Below are 20,789 nucleotides of genomic sequence, written 5' to 3' on the forward strand. Positions count from 1 at the left end.
ACCGTTAATACTCGACCATTCCCTCCAAACCCTCCCCCTACGAATGCCAACCGACAGCTAAACAGCTCCCTTCCCTTAATCCACCCAACCCAACCCTCCACCATCACTCCCTCCCTTCACCAACATGGCCTCCCGCCAAATAACCCGGCGCATCGCCATCAGCGCCGCCATCTCCCTCTTCCTAATCTTTTTCCTCTTCATCCGGCCGCACGGCCCGCCGAGTCCCGCCGTTCGCGCCCCAGGACACATCGACCACTCCGCCGCGCCGGGAATCACCATCCACGACGATATGCTGAAGGGGGACGTGGTGATGCCCAAGCTGGGCAATGCGACCGCCAAGTATGTCCTACAATCTCATCGAGAGCACAAGGAAAAGGAAACAATGACTGATGGCGTGGCCCCAACTATCACTCTAGAGCCGAACTCGGTCGTGCAACTTGGAAATACTTCCACACCGTCATGGCGCGCTTTCCTGAAAAACCAACCGTGGACCAACAGGATACATTGCGCTCGTATATCCACTTGTTTGCCAGACTTTATCCTTGGTAAGTAAGAAACAAAAAAAGAAAGGAGGAACGGATACCGCAATCACTTCGTTTCTTTTCGCCCCCATCTACGCCCTTGCGATATGCCCTCATCACGGCCCCTACCCCTACCCCTAGGCATGTGCTGTGCAGAAGATGAAGAAGGGGGCTGACGATGAAACAGCGGCGAATGCGCTGCGCATTTCCAACAGCATCTCGCCAAGTACCCGCCGCAGGTATCGTCGCGGAACGCCGCGGCTGGCTGGGCGTGCTTTATCCACAATGAGATCAACATCATGCTCGACAAACCCGAGTTCGACTGCACGAACCTGGGCGATTTCTATGATTGCGGGTGTGAGGATGAAGGAGAGAAGAAGAAGGAGGAGGAGGAGGGCAGTGCTGCGTCGCAAAAGGAGAGTAGTGGCGGTCAACAGCATGAGGGCCTGGCCGTGGAGATCTCACGAGAAGCGTAAGTCCAGTCCGTCCCTTATCTGTGCCTGTCAACCCTTCTCACACACTGTGATATACATAGGACTACGCGCGGTTGATTGATCCGGTCGATCCCTTTTCTGCATACACCGGAGCTGGTTGGTGTCTTGTTTCATTATTACTATTGTTATTGTATACTAGTACATAGTCCTTTCTCGATATTATACCCTGTGTCAAGCCTATCATCTGCATTATACATGTAGTAGTCACCCCTCCACTGGCATATCGGGTGATCCCCGGGTTAGGGTTGCGCATGACCCGGGAGGGATGGAGGCTAAGCGCACGCCGTCGCACACTAACTGGTCGTGTGGCACGGCATGCTGGGCTATAGATTCTGGCATACAGAGGATAATCATCATCATCGTACATACTGTAGTGCTCGTACCATAGCCCGTAGTACCGAATGGGGCCGTCTCTGGGACCGCGCCGATCGCATCAGAGCGCCTGACCGAAACACACCTGTGACGCGCCCCCTTTCTGTCTTATTATCAGTCGGCCCCCTTTCCATCTTCTCCAGTTTACACTTCCCCTTCACGATTCATGATGATTCTTATACTCTAATACTGATTCACTCCGATCTTCTTGTTCCCGACCGATACTTCCTGCGTGAATCCCGCGGCCCAACACAGTTAGCGCCACCCCCCAATCCGGCTAGCGCCTTTCTTTTTTCGCGACACGCGCAGAACCAAGAAAAGAACGACCGAAGCGCCGCACTTTGCATTGCTGCTGCTGCACCTCGTCCGGGTTGCTCCCTGTTCTTTGCTTTCAAGGGATAACCTTCTTCTCTACTCCCCCCTCGTCTCATTACACACACCCATTTTATTTATACTTCTCTCTGCCACCGGCGCAGTCCATTGTCGCATCGCATCCCACGAGCAGACTCGACCCTGCCCATTTGTCGATCTCTTTTTAATTACCTGCCAGTTCTTGGGACAGGCACTGACCCTGATCTGATTTCTGGGAAACGTGGTGGTCCTCACTGACAACATGGTGTCGTTTTCCTGCGAGGTGGGTGGAAAGAATTTCTCATCCTCAACTCAACCCGTTCTAAATCTCTTTCTAGAATTGTGGCGATGTCCTCACCAAGAAGAAACTCGACCCCCATCGTGGCCAATGCCGCGGCGCGTCCTTCACCTGCATCGACTGTATGGTGCACTTCCACGGCACCGATTATCGCTCACACACGGTATGAATGGAGAGAGAATGTAGTCGTTGGCGGAGATCCAGGCTGACACTCAGTGATTGTTCGCAGTCCTGCATGAGCGAGGCGCAAAAGTATCAAGGCGCCCTCTATAAAGAGAAGCCGGCAAAGAACAATAAAAAGGGCCAGCAGAACAACAAGTCCAACCCCAATGCCCGCCAGCTGCAGGCCCGGGTCGAGGACGCGTCCGAATCGGACAATGTCAGGAGCAACGCTCCCCCTCCCCCCGCTCCTACGCCCCCTCCGACTGGCGCGGTCAAGGCCCCTGGCATCGCCAATGACGGACCGCCCGTCAACGTGTTCGACTACTTGGTTACCGACGAGACCCCGAACGCGTCGAGGGTGACTCTCCCCGGGTCCAAGGAGCAGATGACGATGGTGGCACGCGCGCCGTCCCTGTTCCAGTCGAGCAAAGCGCTTGCCCAGCTGGAGGCCAACAAGACGGATGACGAAGCCAATAACTACGATGTCGCATACGAAGAAAACGGCTTTTCATACGGCGACGGTCCCATCCCCCCGTCCATGTACCCGGATCAAATCCCCAATGTCTCCACGGAATTCGTGACCCCGGCGCCCAAGAAGAAGAAGCTCAAGGATCGTCGACGCGAGAGTCTTCAGCCGCCGGGTACTGTTAGTGAGAAGAAGCGCAAGCGCGGCCAGGGCGAGGAGCTCAGCAGCCCCCGCCTCGAACTTGATACGCCTATGTTGGATGCGCCGTCGAGTGTGCTCAACAATGCGGGCACGCCCATCGAACTCAACCACTCCGGACTGACCGGCGGGCTGAACCGCATGATGCGCTCCCCGTCGCTGGATGCACACGAGGCTCACGAGAGCGGGCGACGAGCGTACCAGGACGTCTCGTCGCCAATCAAGCGCACCCGTCGCAACGGCAAGGAGAGCAAGGAACCCAAAGGGACCAAGGACACCAACGGCGACGGTCTCGGCATTTCAATCAAGAACCGCGCGGAACGATTCGTATCGTCCATGTTCGGCGGGTCTGCCGTCTCGGGCAGCAACAACGGCAGCACCGAAGTGACCTCCAAAGCGCTAGTACGTACCCGACGCGGCAGCTCCTCCAGCGTCGACGACCGAGCGCTAGAGGTCCGCAAACCCAAAAAGTCGTCCCACCGCGACGCCGCCGAAAACCGCAAGTCGAAGCGCAAGAGCAGCAACCCCACCGACGACGGCGACCGCCCGTCTCGCCGTCAGAAGCAGATGGACGAACGCCGCGGCTCGGACCGCTCACACTCGCACTCGCCCCGTCGCAACCACGACCACCAGGTCACCGTCTATAAACACTCCAAGGACGCAGTAGGTGATGTCGCCCTGCAGCGCGAAATGGCCCACCACTTCCTGTCTCTTGTTAGCCGGGACTCGGAGCGGGGTTGCTCCGTTCACAAAGCTCTCAAACGCTTCCATCGCGACCTGTCCGATGAGCATGATGCAGACCGTGGGCGCGACCAGGGCCGCAGTCGCGCGGACCGCGAACGGCGGGTTGAGGATGAGAAGGACTTGTGGCGTGCATTGAGGCTGCGGCGCAATGACCGTGGGGAAATTGTTGTCTCAGTATGAATAATGAATGAAGAATTCATGAGAAGCTTTCCGGGTTGGTTGGGGGTTTCAAAATGAGATCGTTTGGAAGGGGTTCTTTTTGGGCTCTTTTTATGGTTTTTGGCTTTGGATGTTTTTTGCATAGCGCGACATGTCTTGACGGAAGGGTTGCATTGTCCATAATCTGTTCATAATGACTGAAGACATTGATGTATACACGCATTGAGTCAAAGTGACTCACGAACATAAGTGCTGACACATCCACCCGATAAGACATTTTTTATCTTCTTTATCTGCCCGCTTCCACCGCCTGCGCAACATTTCGTTTCTCAAACACAACACCGACTACCACAACCTCGGTGCTTGATTGGCACATCTTTTGCATTCAGCGGACGCACGCTTTGTTTCAGTTGCTGCTTTCTGCCATCTATAATTGAACCTCGTTTCCCAGCCACCTTTCTACGAAGTTGTACCCCTCAGATGATCGCCGCACCGGCTATTGCACCTTCTCATAGCATGATGAGCTCGGAAGTGGCCACGCCCACGCTGTCGAGTACCCCGCGCCCCAGAAACAGACGCAGAGGGAGGGGTCAGGCGAATCGTGAAGCACGACCGAACGGACTCGCCAGTTCGGCAGAGGGACCGTCTTCTGCACCTACACAGTTGCCACCGGCGCAATCTGCTTCTGCCCCGTCTTCAAATACTCAGAATGATGCCTCGCGCTCGCGCAGAGGGCATAGGGATGGGAGGGGCGCTGCGGGCCGTGGACGAGGTCGCAACAATGGAGGACCGAGGCGGGGCCAGGCACATGCGGCTGGGCAGGACGGGCAGACACCCGGAAACCAGTCGCGTGGGATGAGGGCAAGGGGGTTTGAAGCCAGGTTGACGAGGCCGGATCAGGTCTCTGCTGGTGGTAGTGCCGTTGAGGGTGTTGCGGAAGAGGGCGATCAAAACCTCAGGGCTGATGCGCCGGATTTTGTACCGGGACAACCACAGCCACCAGCTGCATCATCTGCCCCAGCTGCGAAAGCGAAAGGGAAGGCAAAAGCAAAACCACAACCGCCGCAGCATCTACCAAAAGTAATGATGAAATCCATCGCCAGCGATATCGCCACTCGCATCCACGAAGATATCACCCACAACCTCTACGAATGCCCCATCTGCACCAGCGAGTTGGGTCGCAGATCCCGCATCTGGTCGTGCGGGCTATGCTGGACGGTGTTCCATCTCAGTTGCGTGAAAAAATGGTCCACGAACCAAGTGCACAATGCCTCCCGAGAACAGCAAAACGGTCAAGATCCGCTTGCACCGCGCGCATGGCGCTGTCCTGGTTGCAATCTTTCCCATGATATCTTTCCCTCCGTGTACAGCTGCTGGTGTGAGAAAGAGGTCGACCCGAGGCCGCTCCCCGGACTTCCTCCACACTCCTGTGGTCAGACGTGTTCGCGGCCTCGCAAAGGATGTCCGCACCCCTGTGATGCCACCTGTCACGCTGGGCCATGTACACCTTGTACTTCGATGGGGCCGACGCAGGACTGTTTTTGTGGCAGGAATTCATCCACGAAGCGATGCCAGGACACGGATTATGAGAACGGATGGAGCTGTGGTGAGATCTGTGGTGATCTCTTGCCGTGTGGTGAACATACCTGTCCTCTTCCTTGTCACGAAGGCTTGTGTGGAGCATGCGAAATCAAGATCGATGCTCGCTGCTATTGTGGGAAAGCACAGACTGAGATGCTGTGTAGTTCCAAGGATGAAGAGAAGGACAGTACTCTCGTCCACGATGATGGGACCGAGGAAGAATGGACAGGCTGCTTCAGCTGCGTCGATATATGCAACCGCTCTTACGATTGTGGTGTGCATTCGTGTCAGAAGGGCTGCCATCCACAAGAGTCGCACCCCACTCATTGCCCCAGGTCACCGGACGTGGTGAAACATTGCCCCTGTGGCAAGAGTGTATTATCTGGTATCCCTGGGTTTACCCCTCGGTCTTCCTGCAAAGACCCCATTCCCAATTGCAGCGAGCCATGCGGCAAGATGCTGCCCTGCGGCCATTCCTGCGATCAAATCTGTCACACCGGTCCTTGCGGGTCATGCTTGCGGCGCATCCCGATTCAATGCCAGTGTGGCCGTACGACATCTACGACTATATGCCATCAAGGCAATATGCAGCCTCCTCAGTGTTTCCGCGTATGCAAAACGACTCTGCATTGCGGTCGCCACGCTTGCTCTGAAAGATGCTGTCCCGGAGAACAGAGGGCCATTGAACGCCAAGCTGCTCGCCGCAAGCTCAAACCACACCTTCGTCCCATTGACGAAGACATCGAGGCAGAGCATATCTGCACCAGGGTTTGTGGTCGAACGCTGAAATGCGGGAGACACACCTGCCCGGAGCTCTGTCACAAGGGTGCCTGCAACACCTGCAGGGAAGCGATCTTCGAGGAGATCGCGTGTAATTGCGGACGCTCGATCTTGTTTCCTCTCCAGCCTTGTGGCACGCAGCCACCGCGATGCTCGTTCCAGTGTGAACGCCCTAAGCCATGCGGTCACCCCCAGACCACGCACAACTGCCATGCCGACGACGAAAGCTGTCCGAAGTGCCCATTCCTGACGGAGAAGGAGTGCCAATGCGGCAAGAAGGTGCTGAAAAATGTGCCCTGCTGGCTGGCAGATGCGCGCTGCGGTCAGGTATGCGGGCAGCCACTCAAATGCGGCTCTCACTCCTGTCGGAAAGACTGTCATCGTCCTGGTGAATGCGAAGACTCCACCAAGCCCTGCCAACAGGCGTGTGGCAAGACCAAGACGCTCTGTGGCCATCCCTGCGCCGAACCCTGCCACGCGCCTTACCCGTGTCCAGAAAAGGCCCCCTGCTCGTCCATCATCACAGTAACATGTAGCTGTGGACGACTTCGACAGGACAAACGCTGCAATGCTGCCAAGGCAGTCACGTCCAAGGGCCAAGTGCAACAACCGCAGCGCATGCCCGAGCTCTCCCCACTGACCTGCGACGACGAATGTTCGCGTCTCGAGCGGAACCGCTCCCTAGCCTCCGCCCTCGGCGTCGACATCAACCAATCGACCACAATCCAAACCATCACCGCCACGAACCTCCCCTACTCCAGCGAAACACTAGATCAATACATCCAACTCGCCTCCTCGGCACCACTGTCGACTCTCCAGACCTACGAATCAAGCCTACACTCCCTGGCAGCCTCAACATCGCAGCGCTCATTCCGCTTCCAGCCCGCAAAATCCACCCTGCGCGCCTTCGCCCACTCCCTCGCAACTGATTGGGGGTTCGTAACAGAAAGCCACGACCCAGACCCGCACCGCCATGTTTTCGTGCTGAAACCCCTCTCCTGGACACCCCCAGTCTTCGGCCTAGGCAGCAGCAGTTCTGCAATCGGAATCGGCGGCATGAGCGTCCGCGAGTGCGTCAAGCTGCGCGAGCGCGAGCGTACCAAGGAATCGGAGGCCCGCCGCGTCGCTGCTCTTGAAGCAAAAGCCGCGCGTGATGCACTGAGAACGCAGTCTGCTTCTGGGGAAGGCGGCTGGGCGCAAGTTGCCTCGCGCGGCAAGAAGGATGGGACCAGTTCGGCGAGCACAAGGAGCACGACTCCCGTTCCGGCGCATCAGGGCCTGTTTAATGGCGGGTCTATGTTTGCGGCGCTGGCGGGTGATAATGCGGGGGGAGGGATGAAGAAGAAGGAAAGACTTGTTCTGCGCTCGGGGATTGGGGCGGGGAAGTCTTTGCGTGCGCTGCAGCAGCAGCAGGCTAATGTGGAGGTTGTGGATAGTTGGGAGGAGGCGGAGGAGAAGGAGGAGCAGGTTGAGCGGGAACAAGAGGAGATTGAGCCTGGCCTTGAGCTTAAGTATGGGCAGGAGAAGATAGATGGGGATGGAGTTGCTCAGGTGCAGGATCAAGATGAGGCGGTTGAAGATTCGGAGTCTTCTATGAAACCGGGTGATGATAGTGGCTCCCCTGTTCTGGAAGAGAGCCAAGTTTCCGTGGCTGATGCTGATGATGCTGATTACTTGATTGTCTGATCATTCGAATATTTGCATTGGGTTGTGCTGAGCTATTTTTTTTTTTTTTTTCGTGTCTGCATTTTCTGAGTGCCATGCTTCGCATAAAGTGAGTTTGTAAAAACGGAGCGATAAAACTGAAATAGCTGCGATCGATATTTCATCTTATGATACACAAATAATGTACAACAACGCACACAAAGCACATCTATCAAGTCTATAAACTATACCGTGTCATCTCACGAAAAACCTCGGTACTCGTGCTTGATACTCTGCATCTCGATGGCCTTGAATTTCTCTCTTGGGTTGTTCCTTCTGCGCCCAGACATACCACGATCCCAGGGTAAGCAATGTGCGCGGAATAGCTACGACCCTAAAGGGCCAGGGCCGGAAACGTTCGGAGATAGTGAATCCAGAGCTTCCATCACCGGAAGAGAACAGGTTCATGCCCACAAATGTCTGTCGCTATTCTCATCAGTATGGTTACCAGGTTGATGTATTCGTCCCTGGTGGCACTCACAGAAACAAAACTAGCAGGCAGATACGCCTGGCGCGGTTTGACCTCCACACTGCCCGTTTCTCGTTTAAGTATCTCGCGGAAGAGGCGGCGAGAGATACACTCTCGCAGGGGTAAGATTCGCACCCGTTGCCTTCAGAGCGGCAAGATGATAGCTAAAAAGGGCCAAGTCCCTCTTTTTGTTCAATGCAACGCGTCGAAATATAGCTTGATGGCCTCGTAAGACCCCAGATAGATTGCACTTCCCGCACCCGCCGCGACGCAGGTCAGAATGGAGCCTCTGAACAAAACCGAAATGCCCTCTTGGCGAACTATCTGTGCTGCGAAGGCAAAGACCTTTGGCGCAGCACGGGATGGTTTGTGTGCGGTCGATGCGGCCTCGGTGATGGCAGAAGGACTAAAGTGAGTGTTCGCCGGTCTACGACCGGCGGCAAGTCTCATTCTGGTCTTGATCACGTCCGCGGGGACAAAAGCCCAGGATGAGAAGCACCCTGCAATAGCGGCACAGAGAGCGCTCGTCTGGACTTGCTGCAGGATATCATTCGGCTGCCTGTTGGGATTGGCGAGCCAATTCGATTTGAGGGATTCATAGATCCAGAAAGTGAGAGAGACGCATGGCAGCTGACCGGCGGCCAGCATGGTGTAGCCGGTCCACAGTGTCGATGGACGGTTGGCGAATTGCCTGAGGACCTGCGCTGTAGGAGACTTGGCCCGACCATGGGAACTCTGGACAACCTGTGCGTTCTGCTTGAGGACTTGTGCAGGATTCATAATAGCACACGAGACCAGCTCAGCAACCGCACTGCTGGCGGCATAGCTCACCGACTGCGGGATTCCTTGGAGGTGTCCGGCCTTCTGGGCCTTGTCGAAGGCAGACTTGCAGGATTCGTACGTGGTGAAGAAAGCAATAGACGCCGGGATACTCGCTATCACGGTAGGGCCGAACCCTTGATAGAGGCCCATGTACAGTTTGCGGGTGACTGATCCCTGTGCCTTTTTGTACTGCAATGCGTCCGCTGACTGGATTCGAGTGATGACCGTGTCGAGCGGATGGATGACCGTTTCCACGAGACCCGCCGCTACCCCGGCAGCCTGTGCGATGTCAGCTTGCTGTCCATGTGGTAATTAATCGGTATCTTTCCAAGGTTGGGCATACCACAGCTACCACAGCACCGTTGCCGACCGACATGGCAACTTCCTGGCGCTGGCATTGAGAGAGACACGACGGGACAAATGCCTGTAGCGCGCCGCTTACTTAAGTCTGCTCCGCAAACGCGGGAATTGATAGGGACAGGACCGGCACACCTTACGTAATATAATGAAGCGGCTCAAACCAACTTGCCGCTTGGAGAGACCTACTAACCACAATAGATCCCATCCAAGGCCGACGGCCGGAATTTTAGTTACTCAACGTGAATTTGTCTTGATAAATCCCATAACCAACCGACGCTAGCTTAAACCACAGAAAGTGATTTCCTCCAACCCCAAGTAAATGCGATATTTCACAATCTTGTATCTCAACGACAGCTTCTTGTTTCTATTTCATTTGTGAAAGAAGAATAATTTAAATCATAAATAGTATCATGCACCAATTTGAAAGCCAATTCAAATTATGCTATAACAGTGACACACCACAATACGGTGTAATTTTGTTTATAATACATTCAGATGCAAACCGCGAATCACCATTGACTGTTTTCACGGATACCACGACGCAGGCGGCGGTTGCGGAGACTGGGACTGCTTATATTCAACAGTAATATTATCGGTGCGGCGAATCTGCGCCAGCGGATGCGCGCCATTCTGAAACTCATCCGACCGCAGGATACTCTCCTGGCTGCCATTCTTCGTCTCGCCGACGGTGGTGGTCAAAAGGTCATCATGATGCTTGCGCACAGCATAATTGGGCTTGCTCGCGCTGTGGCCCATTGATGAGGAGTGCAACTGATGGCTGCTTTTGTAGTAGCGTTCGTGTGAGCTCCAGGACCGCTTGCCGCGTATCATCTCGTAAATCGGGCCTAAGGTTGGGATGCAGGAGGCGATGATAATTACATTGGATTCAATTCTGTTTGAGATGTGAGCTTATAGTCTGATAGGAAAGTATTTTACAGGGACTTACGCGGTCCAGATGACGAGGTCGGCGGTAGCATCTGTTGTAGTGTTAGGTGGCTTCCAGACTTGTAGATTGGACAGGTGCTTACATGTCGGGTCTGATTTGTCGGCGAGGCCTGGCAGCTGCAGACACTTGACGATGGCCATTGCACAAGCACTGAAAAAATTAAGTTAGTTAATGGGTTGAGAACTGTTGTTCAAACTCACACGGCACCCAATCCCAAAGCCGCACATAGCGCCATCTTCTTTTTCAGCGACATTTGAAGCTTCATCAGTGTTACCGTCGGGTAGAAGGCAAGAAAAAGGTCGACGAAGGCAGATATAGCTAGGTACAAGTTAGTCTTGGCTATTGATAAATCGATACGTATTCAGCATACCCCCAGTGAAGATGGCATAGTCAACAAGGACCGAAATTGGGCGACATGTTGCGGCCCCAGTGGTTTGTAGGCTGATCAACCACAGAGATTTGGGAGGGTTGCACATTGTGAAGAGAACGATGATGCAGATACTCGAAGCCACAAAGACGAGTCCCGTCAAGGACCACAGCATCACGCGTTGCCATTTGCTCGGATTCAAGATGCGGTTCAGCAAAGCAGCAATGGCGAGTTTTGGTGTGGTAAAGGACATGATTCCCAGGAGGAAGTCGATGTAATTGATGAGCAGAATGTCCTCGAGCAGTGCCTCGCCGCCTTTTGCCTCAATTACTGAGGCGTGGGTCCCGTATCCTAGGTGGACGTTGACTGTTGTTACTATCGTGTATCCTGCTAGCAAGAGCTGAATTTGCACACAAGAGTTAGCAATAAAATGTGTAACAAGCAGAGAGTCTCTCACCATGGACGCTATGATAATGTAGTCATCCGACCCGATACTCCGCAGCATTCGAGCTCGAACATATAGCCGGGCGGAAACAATGAGGATGCTCAGGGAAAAGAATGCCCAGAAAGTGCCCAGAATCCGTGGCCCTTTGGTCTGGCTCACATATTCCGGAGTAAGCCCAGGCATGGTGACATGGAGGTGGAAGATGCACCAGGTCTAATGGGCGATGGTCTTAGAGAACCCCTTTCATTCAGCTATGCGACAGTTAGCCCACTAGTAGTCGCCACTGTCATTCAAAGGATGCTCTAGCTCCGTAAACTGGGGCTTACAGCCTGGCGAACAGTCACAGTGCATATTCTGTCAGGGCAGATCTCCATCGGTCGGTCGCTGGGTGGAGTCTGTCAAGAATTATACAACACAACACTGGGTTCAAACGCTTATTGATACTGTAGGTTCGGTAATACTCGTTCGTTATGTATTGATTGTACCACTCACTACGGAGTAGTTAGTTCCTAAAGAATAGATCACACAATAATCATGCCCGATCAACTGTTCATTTCGATACTGGCCCCGTGTGTAAGACTTTGTATGTACTGCTAATGGACCAATGTACAAATTCGGTTTGTGCCGCTCGGCAAATTGACTTTAGCCGCTTTGACACTTTCACTGCTATGTATCACGGTCTGCCTCGACGTGTCAGCTAGGGCTATGTGGAGTCTTCCCGAGATGATCAGTTCCCCAAAAAGTATAGTTCATCGCTGACGGGCGTGGAAAATCTGGACCGACAATGAAACGAAGGATTTAATCCATGTAAGAAGGCTCCATCGCTTGTCAGAACTTGTCAGAATGAAATGGGTACTCAAGTGAACACACCTCCGCGTACCATATCTGTCTGAAAACAGTCAGGCCCAACAATCGGGCCTCCAACTGAGTCAGTCAAATTGGTTGTGTCGGCAGGAGTTCGTACTTCACACCCACTCCCATCTTTTGCTAGCGGAAATGGGAGAACTAAAACTGTTCGATCTGACGACCCGCACCAGCCGATCAGTGCGTGGCGGGAAGTTCGCGTCATCGAACTTTGCCGATGTCAATCCTTTCTTTTCACTGTTAGACAACGGTGGATCTCGACAATGGTAGGGTGGGTCTCGGCAACACAGTGCCTTTCATTCTCAGGGGCCAACTTCAGGGAATTGTGACGGACCGTTGCCCCGGAACCAGCCACTTTCCTAACGACGCAGTGATGTATAACAATGTGCTTGGGAGGGCTCAATCACGATTCGGCTGTCTGGAAAGATTTGCCCCCTCCCTGCTCGTTCTATGAGGCACTACTATATAGTAATAAAACTGCAGGGGTGACTTATAACGATAGTGAAAGGCCATATTTTGTGCCCCGACGAGGCTCCAGCAGTCCGTCCCCCTCCTTAAGCCGGTAGGGTTGGGATCTCCGGCCCCGCGTGGATCATCCTTCAAACTGGACAACCCTCTACTCCGTACAATCACACAGAGCAGCGGCCCTATAGTTCACTTCAGCCACCATGACACACTCTAACGGCACAACAATCAACGGCCAGACAATTGACGTGGAGAAACTGGCCACCTCCGCGAATTCGCCTCAGAAGATTCCGAATCTGCTCCAGGAGATTGCCTCTTACGGCAATGGCTGGGAGGAGGACCCTCAAGCTCGATTCAAGTTGCTAGAAGCCTCCCGATCTCTGACTTATGCGCTGGAGACCCCGCGCGAGGCGGTTCTGAGACACTGCTGGTCAGAGGTATGCTTTTCAGAAATTCGCAAAGAGAAGACTCATGTTGACACCCTCTCCAACTAGTCCACGAGCTACGCAGCGATACACGTTGGCGTTGACCTAGGTCTCTTTGATGCTCTGTCCAAGGATCATGACCCAAAGTCAGTTGAGGCACTCGCAAAGGCCACGAACGCCGACCCGGTACTTCTGGGTGAGTTGCTTTGGGTTTCCAATTTGGCCACTGACAATTTCTGACTTGACACCCAGCACGTATCTTGAAGCATCTTGCGGCCATGGGAGCAATCGAGGAGGCCGGCGCCGGTGAATATAGCCCGAATGGTTTCTCAAGCGTCCTGACCGTCGAGCGATACAGCGATGCTTTACCACTCATGTAAGACGCTTCCCCGCAACACTTTCCGAGCGCGAAGTTATTAACAATTACTACTAGGACTCGTCGTTTCACCAAGGGCATCCTCGCACTTCCGGAATTCCTCAAGAACAATAACTATCGCAATCCCACCAGTACGACCGAAACTGCTTTCCAGTTGGGCCACGGTCTAAAACTGAACTTCTTTGGACAACTGCAGCAGGAGCCGGACACGGCCAAGGAGTTTGGCAACCACATGTCGGTTTATGCTCAGGGCCGAATGCGATGGATGGACCCCGGATTTTACCCTGTCCAGGAGCAGATGGTCGATGGAGCCTCAATCAGTGATCAAGACGTGCTGCTGGTCGATATGGGCGGCAGCATCGGCCATGATCTGTCTGAGTTTCGCCGCAAGTGGCCCAACGTACCCGGTCGACTCGTTCTGCAGGACCTGTCCGAGGTCGTGTGTTCGGCCAAGGACCTGGATCCGTCCATCGAAGTAACGGCTCATGACTTCTTCACTGAGCAGCCCGTCAAAGGTATTGACATGACAATACCTGCTTGAGAAATCGTGAAACTGATGTTCCTTTTTTGCGCAGGTGCGCGTGCTTATTACATGCATTCCGTTCTCCACGACTGGCCGGATGACGTCTGCCACAAAATCCTGGCCAATATCACTGCAGCTATGAAACCAGGACACAGCAAATTGCTGATCAACGAGAATGTCATTCCCGACACGGGGCCGTATTGGGAGGCGACGAGCCTAGATTTGATCATGATGATTGTTGGGTCTTGTGAGCGCAGTCAGTACCAGTGGCATGCGCTGCTGGAGTCTGCGGGGCTGCGGATTGTGAATATCTGGACGGCGCAAAAGGGCGTCGAGAGTCTGATCGAGTGCGAATTGGCGTAGACGATAAGACTGCTAGTGGTATGTGTGTCCAATGGAAGGGGGGCCCTAGGGGGCAGCCAGATCAGAAGAGAAAATGATGAAGGTATTCAGTTTTAGTGCTATAAACGGCGGGACTTTCAAGTTAGAGAAGGGAAAGAAGAAGAAGAAGGAAAGGAGAAAAAGAGAGCAGACGGCGATGCTAAAGACTCACTTTTTGTGGGACTTCAACACCGACTTTTAAGTTTAAACACTATTATAGCCTACCACGCCATTGATTTATTTAGTTATATATTTGTCCCCCGAGCTTTCACGGCCTCAGGTCGTATGCAGCGTTGAATATGTACATTTTATTTACCACCACCCAGCCTGTGATTCCGCTATTATTCCACATCACTCTCCAATGACTTGATGGAGTTCTATTGTATATTATATAGTCTGATGTAACTTCCCGCAGCTCTTGTTAGGCGCTATGCAGATTTTCTTCGACGTAGATGCAGGCGATACGTCCTCGTAAATGAGACCAGTCTATATCACAATTCCGTGTCCCTCCACCGGGGACAACGCGACTCTTAGAGGAAAGCTGCAAAATACTAAAAGATTCCCACCACACTCGATATAGAAACCACGAAAGAGAGGGATACGAATGATAACTATAATCCCCCTACTTGGGCTCAACAAATTGCGTCCTGCGTACACTCAGTGCTTTCCAAATGCTGTCAACGCATCCTGTCCACTCCTCACTACTTCTCCATCAACGATGACATTGTCCTCCAGGACTGAGTTGCCAAAAAATAGATACTCTTTTCTGCCCTTGAGAAACCAGTAGATGGCTCCAAACACGACAACTCCAGTGAGAATCACTATTGACCAGTTCATATTGGCAATGTTGCCCACTACGGGTTCAGCTTGCGGGAACACATAGAACAGGGTGACGACGATGCTCCAGAGGAGACTGATGATGTTGATAGTATAGCCCCAACGTCCAAGGTCGAAATGTGGCCGCGGTGGTAGCTTTTCTCGGCCTCTCAAGACAACACAGAGCACCGGGACACAGTACGAGACCTGCAAGGCAATGCCGCCACCGGAGATGATGGCATAGAAGGCGAGCTCGCTGCCCAGGACAAGAGTGCCCGTCAGAATATTGAGCACAATGAACGCCGCCAGCGCACGCAAAGGGATATTCCATTGCTTGTCGACGACTGAGAAGTACCTCGAGAAGGGCAGCGCGCGATCTCGAGCCATTGACCATGTGACTCTCGATCCGGCTGTATAGATGTTGACAATGAGCATCGAGTTCAACCCTATCAAAATCAGAGCACACCATATGCCGCCGCCATAGATCGAATCCAGTACGTCGACGAACCAAGACTGGACCACTGTTAGGAAAGCCGTGAACGCAGAGGAAGGGTAGATGTCGGACATACAACGTAAGATGCGGTCGCTTCGAGGTAGGACGGCCAGTTCTGCCCAACTGTGGTGACGAGGACAATTCCGGACAACCATGCAGTGACACCGGCCCAGATCATGGACCAAACCATGACTCTCTGCTTCGATCAGCAATCGTGAGGTTGGAGGAACCTCGGGGGAAAACTTTACCGGAGCATCACGAGATGGGTTCTTCATTTCCTCGACCACTGAAGAATAGTCAGTAAGACCTCGAGGTATCCAAGAAAGGGAGTCCAGAGCTTACAGTGCATCACACCATCAGATCCATACAGGCCGTAAATTGGCACATACATGCTTAGGATAAACACCCAGCCTTTTGATGTCCAGCCGGACGAATTAAGGAATTGGGTAAATGTGAAGCTGGCGCTGTTTCTGTCGGCCTTGATCAGGAATACAATGGCCCACACTAGGCAATTGGCAATATTGAAGAATGCACCAAATACTTGCATCTTCGGAAGATGCCTTGGCATCAAATTGGCGAGCGCAGGCGCCATGAGGAATCCACAGTAGACTAAGAACGTCTTGTATGGCTAGTCGCTGTCAGCAAGGTTCAGATAGTCGTGCTTTCGGTATGGTTTCATACACTCCATTGCACATCGGGATATGTGATCTTGATCAACTCGGCCACAATTTGGGCGCTGTTGAGAGCACAATTGGAGCTCGCCGAAATCTCTCCCACCAAGACGCACCAGCCGACCAGGTAGGACAGAAATCGGCGATAACGCTCGGGAGCAACGACCTTCACTGTTGTCAGCACCTGCATGACGAGCATGATTAGGAGATGACGCTCAGACCTGGGTGTAAAACTGCTGGCCACCAGCGGTCGGCCACAGTGAGCAGTACTCTGCCAAAGAGGCCATTAGGAGCACTTGTCCGATGGTGACCACCGCTCTGACAACACCTTCCGCGTCAGTATGCCAATTGCGTATAAGTTGGTGTACTCGGCACTCACGTTCCCCATATGAAGCACACCGGCCCGCCCAGGGTGAAAATGTAATAAAACATGACAATGTTGCCCGACCACGAGCTCAAGATGGTGGTTTGATAGGCCATCACTGAGATACTGTGTTAGCCTCATTATCGGATAGAAAGATACGCTTGGTGTTTACAGCTCCAGAAAGTGTAGTTCCGCTTGAGCTCCTGCTTGTGGCCGAGCCTCATGAGTCGGCCCTCATCGTCATCTCCTGTCTTCTCCACCACAGGTTCGTCTAGTACGGGCCCCGCGGCGTAAGTCAGGTCTGTTGAAGTCATGGCTGTGTAACTACAACGTTAATGGGTTCCTATGCTCGAGCAGTCTTAGACGAGGTGTCTTGTGTTGTCAAAAGCAGACCTCGCGGGGGTTTAATTGTGCGGGGGTGGAGACCGTTTGTACCTTCTGGAGGAGGGACGGAGCATCTTTCGGAACCACGGATGTCTGCTTATCTCGAATCTCCGGGGTTAATATACTTCGGGATTGCTCGGTTCGATAAGCGAGCGCAAGGGCGAGACCGATCGCCATCCAAGTCAAGGTTCCGGGTAGCTCGACGAGTGGACTATCTTAGCCACTGACAAGGCACGGACGCAGGGTAACTTCGGGCACTTTTTCCTAGGAGAGGAATGCCCATGCGAGCCACCCACTACGGCAAGGATTGTTCTTCTGCTCTCGGCTGCACATTCCTTAATAGATATACTCTTCTTTCAGAAGCTTCCTGAATACCTCGCTCTTTTAATATCTTGTCAGATACCGCATCTCGCTCGACAGTCAAAGCAGATAACCCTATCTGACCCAATCTCTTCACCCGACTTCCTCCATCGTGAATCCCTCGGGTTAAATCCGCCTCGATGCGTGCTCTAGAGATCGCAGGCGCTCTTTTTGCGCTTTGCTTGACCCGCGCAACTGCAAGCTACGCGTTCTATGTTGGTTCTGCGCTCACCGAGTCTGGTAACATACTCATTGGCGGCACTGGCGAAGAGGTGTCCAGTCACTGGCTGCAGATCTTCCCGGCAGCAGATCATCCCAAGGACGCGACGATCACTGTGGGCGTGACCGATGAAGCCGTCCTTCCAGGGCACCTCATCACCATTCCCCAAGTAAACCATACGTACAGATATGTGAGTATGGAATATACTGACTACTGGGGGCTGCCAGCGCCCTTGACCAATGGCGGTCTGAATGAAAAGGGCGTTGCTGTGCGCGATGTTTGGGCGCCAAATCGGCAGGAGCTGATAGACATGACCCCGAATCCACAAACTGGAATCAATTACGCCAACCTTGCTAGGATTGTCATGGAACGGGCCTCCTCAGCTCGCCATGGAGTGCAAATCATTGGTGATTTGATTCAGAGGTACGGGTACGCGACATATGGAGGGAATACCCACCTGATCGCTGATAAGGACGAGGGATGGGTAGTATGGGAGTTTGCGGGTGGAAAGCGGCTTTGGGCGGCGGAGCGATTGCGCCCTGACGAGGTCCGGGTCTTGTACCCTGGGTACATCGAAGATTTCCCCATCGATTTTCAGCAAAGATCCGATTATATGGGGTCAGAAAATCTGGTGACATTTGCTGAAGAGCAGGGCTGGTGGAGTGGTGCGTCCGGCGAGCCTTTCAATATCCTCAATGTTTACGGCCTTGCCAGAGATCGGAAATCTCCAGTCGGAGGAGCTGCAGGGCGTGTATCCCAGGCTGCAATGGAGAAAGCCACCATGGACATGTTCCCAGTGACTGAGCAGGATCTCATGGAACGCGTCAGGGACCCTCGGATGTCAACCGATGAGGCTGGCTATGGACAAGTGGTCAAGCTTGAGAAAGATACAGATCCTGATTTGTTAAGACTATGGATCGCGCCCACTGGTTCTGTCGCGGCACCCTTCATTCCCTGGTGGCTAGGCGTGCAGTCTGTCCCACCTGAATTTGGAGAACACCGGTATCTTTCTGAAGGCGCATCGTCGACTTTCCTGAATCCAGATTTCCAGCTTCAAGAAGCATCGCAATTCGCCGGACGACTGTTCAAGCGTGTGCTGTACTACATGTGCTCAGCACCTCGCTTGTTCCACCCTGTCGTCCACGACATGCTTGTGGGCTTCGAGGACCAATCGAAGCGTGATATCGAGTGGATTGAGAACGCCGGCAAGATACTGCTGTCACACGGAGGAAGAGAGTCGCTGCACAGTTTACTCACCCATTATTCTCACTCTCGAGCGAACCAGGCGCTGGAGCTGGGCGCATCAATTGTGAACGCATTGGACGGATACATTAAAACAACCGGTCGGTGGCGAAATCCCATTGACAAACAGATCAACGTTGCTGCCGATGGTGAAACTGTTAGTTGCTTGCTTCCGGGCGACTTGGATGAACCAGTCATTCAGGCGTCGGAAAGCCAGCATCCTCTGATGCGAGCCTTTCAAGGAGGTGTGAGGCTCTTCCGTGGCAACTGAGACTTCGTTGCACACCTGTGCTCGAGTTTCTCGACTCACTCAAGACCCCATTATCTCGCTATTTATCAACAGCGCCCTGTGTCGCCTTTCAGCGACATGCTAGCCAAGAGCCAAGTTGCGACCCCGGGCATAGTCCCCCGCAGATCCATGCTGAAAGCAACCCGGCAATGGTTGTGCATCCATGTTACAAATTCGCTTGCTATACTATATAGTCATTTGCAAGAGCAGCCTTCGCTTGCAAAGTGGATTTATGTTCATAAGGATACATCTAGAACCCCAAGTTTTTTAGCCTCCAACCTTTTTGTAAACACGTCTTATTTTTCGCTATCACAGTTTGGCATACGCTTCTGGGCTAATGATATTTTTTCTGCTATCTAATTCAGACCAAGGCAGTCGCTGAATAGTTGTCAATGCGAGACATTCTATCTATTAAAATTTACAAAAATGCTTCATAGCCAAAATTTGTTTCCCGCCCTCTTCCTTAGCTTCATGGAACGCGAGCTGCATTCTCACACGCTCTGAGTGTTACATCCTGTTGGGAATTCAGTATTTGGGGCATATTCTTCCCTTTTTGGTGGATTGGTCAAGTACAGCACCGCCTCCTGTGAGTCATACCCCGCTCATTTGGTAATGCCCCAGAGGCCTTCGGCTCTGCTGCGAGGTTTTACAACTCGACGTCAAGTAATTGCTCACTCAACTCGAATACACATACACATCCAATTCACAATGCCACCAGTTTCTGAAATCGATTGGGACAAAGGTGACAAGGATGGGCTTATCTCTATTGGCTCCCATAAGCTTTATCTGTCCGTTTCGGGGCCCGATCGCAAGCCTGGAGAGCCTATCGTCGTTCTCATGCAGGGCGTTGGCAGCACGATCGATGAATGGGTTGCAGTGCGGAAGCTTGTGCTTCCGTTTGCCCGATGGTTGAACTACGATCGGTCAGGGATGGGTAGGAGTGAAGGTCCCGACCAGACACCAGCAGGCATATCTGCAGCATCAGTCGCAGCAGAGCTCGATATTCTCCTAAGGAACGCCGGTATTGAACCTCCGTTTGTCATTGTTGCTCACTCGTGGGGAGGCTACACTTCTCGCGAGTTTCTAGAACTCAGACCGAATGATATCGTGGGCATGGTGTTTGTGGATTGCAATACGGAACGTTTCTTTGATAGTGGTGCGTGGGGTTTGGACGTTTTCAATCCAGTCCTCGGTGACCAGGATTTTATGGAAACCACCGGTCTTGCGACGTCTCATGTCCTATCCGAGGAAGAGTGGAACGCCGTCAAAGACGAGCAGGCTGATCCCCGACATCAAGCCACCGAGGCTGCTGAGGTGCCGTCGGGACCGAGCGACAGACTGGCATTGGTCCCCAAGAAGCAACTAGAGAAGCTACCTTTAAAGGATTATCCGGTCAGTGTAATCATTGCGGACACACCTGGAGATTTTCAGAAAATGTATGAGTTTGGAGTGGCTGCAGGCAACGGAACAGAAGAAGAGCGAACTCTATTTCGAAAATGCCTCGATAGATGGCGCGAGATGGATGAGGACTGGCAAAGAGAGCTTTTGAAACTTTCTCGTCTCAGCAGGTCTGTTCGTCTGCATTGCAGTCACAACGTGCAGCTGCTACAGCCACAGAGCATAGTTCAAGAAATACAGTGGGCCATGGATAGCTGCAGATAGAAATCTCAATCTGAT

At 53.0% G+C, this 20,789-nt stretch overlaps 9 protein-coding genes across 9 annotated transcripts; 6 read left to right on the forward strand and 3 right to left on the reverse strand.

Moving 5' to 3' along the window:
- Positions 1-124: 124 nt before the first annotated feature.
- Positions 125-997, forward strand: PFLUO_LOCUS2623 (uncharacterized protein; the record flags this gene model as incomplete). The annotated part of the gene is made up of 3 exons (XM_073779783.1): positions 125-339; positions 417-545; positions 709-997. 3 exons carry the CDS (start codon positions 125-127, stop codon positions 995-997), a joined length of 633 nt encoding a protein of 210 aa, XP_073636703.1.
- Positions 998-2,000: 1,003 nt separating this feature from the next.
- Positions 2,001-3,786, forward strand: PFLUO_LOCUS2624 (uncharacterized protein; the record flags this gene model as incomplete). The annotated part of the gene is made up of 3 exons (XM_073779784.1): positions 2,001-2,021; positions 2,077-2,199; positions 2,266-3,786. The coding sequence occupies 3 exons, from the start codon at positions 2,001-2,003 to the stop codon at positions 3,784-3,786; spliced, it is 1,665 nt and encodes a 554-aa protein (XP_073636704.1).
- Positions 3,787-6,744: 2,958 nt separating this feature from the next.
- PFLUO_LOCUS2625 (FKBP12-associated protein) lies at positions 6,745-7,812 on the forward strand (the record flags this gene model as incomplete). Its single annotated transcript, XM_073779785.1, has 1 exon — positions 6,745-7,812. The coding sequence occupies one exon, from the start codon at positions 6,745-6,747 to the stop codon at positions 7,810-7,812; it is 1,068 nt and encodes a 355-aa protein (XP_073636705.1).
- A 679-nt stretch (positions 7,813-8,491) lies between these two features.
- On the reverse strand, positions 8,492-9,497 carry PFLUO_LOCUS2626 (uncharacterized protein; the record flags this gene model as incomplete). Its single annotated transcript, XM_073779786.1, has 2 exons — positions 8,492-9,400; positions 9,465-9,497. 2 exons carry the CDS (start codon positions 9,495-9,497, stop codon positions 8,492-8,494), a joined length of 942 nt encoding a protein of 313 aa, XP_073636706.1.
- A 509-nt stretch (positions 9,498-10,006) lies between these two features.
- PFLUO_LOCUS2627 (uncharacterized protein) lies at positions 10,007-11,422 on the reverse strand (the record flags this gene model as incomplete). Its single annotated transcript, XM_073779787.1, has 6 exons — positions 10,007-10,373; positions 10,428-10,458; positions 10,510-10,577; positions 10,628-10,745; positions 10,798-11,194; positions 11,252-11,422. 6 exons carry the CDS (start codon positions 11,420-11,422, stop codon positions 10,007-10,009), a joined length of 1,152 nt encoding a protein of 383 aa, XP_073636707.1.
- A 1,349-nt stretch (positions 11,423-12,771) lies between these two features.
- On the forward strand, positions 12,772-14,255 carry PFLUO_LOCUS2628 (uncharacterized protein; the record flags this gene model as incomplete). Its single annotated transcript, XM_073779788.1, has 5 exons — positions 12,772-13,005; positions 13,063-13,189; positions 13,246-13,369; positions 13,427-13,884; positions 13,945-14,255. 5 exons carry the CDS (start codon positions 12,772-12,774, stop codon positions 14,253-14,255), a joined length of 1,254 nt encoding a protein of 417 aa, XP_073636708.1.
- A 675-nt stretch (positions 14,256-14,930) lies between these two features.
- Positions 14,931-16,931, reverse strand: PFLUO_LOCUS2629 (uncharacterized protein; the record flags this gene model as incomplete). The annotated part of the gene is made up of 8 exons (XM_073779790.1): positions 14,931-15,602; positions 15,659-15,778; positions 15,831-15,868; positions 15,925-16,210; positions 16,264-16,419; positions 16,475-16,571; positions 16,633-16,735; positions 16,790-16,931. The coding sequence occupies 8 exons, from the start codon at positions 16,929-16,931 to the stop codon at positions 14,931-14,933; spliced, it is 1,614 nt and encodes a 537-aa protein (XP_073636709.1).
- A 570-nt stretch (positions 16,932-17,501) lies between these two features.
- PFLUO_LOCUS2630 (uncharacterized protein) lies at positions 17,502-19,094 on the forward strand (the record flags this gene model as incomplete). Its single annotated transcript, XM_073779791.1, has 1 exon — positions 17,502-19,094. One exon carries the CDS (start codon positions 17,502-17,504, stop codon positions 19,092-19,094), a length of 1,593 nt encoding a protein of 530 aa, XP_073636710.1.
- A 726-nt stretch (positions 19,095-19,820) lies between these two features.
- On the forward strand, positions 19,821-20,774 carry PFLUO_LOCUS2631 (uncharacterized protein; the record flags this gene model as incomplete). Its single annotated transcript, XM_073779792.1, has 1 exon — positions 19,821-20,774. The coding sequence occupies one exon, from the start codon at positions 19,821-19,823 to the stop codon at positions 20,772-20,774; it is 954 nt and encodes a 317-aa protein (XP_073636711.1).
- Between the last annotated feature and the right edge of the window lie 15 nt (positions 20,775-20,789).

This window comes from Penicillium psychrofluorescens (assembly GCF_964197705.1).
Source record: "Penicillium psychrofluorescens genome assembly, chromosome: 2".
Lineage (NCBI taxonomy): Eukaryota > Fungi > Ascomycota > Eurotiomycetes > Eurotiales > Aspergillaceae > Penicillium > Penicillium psychrofluorescens.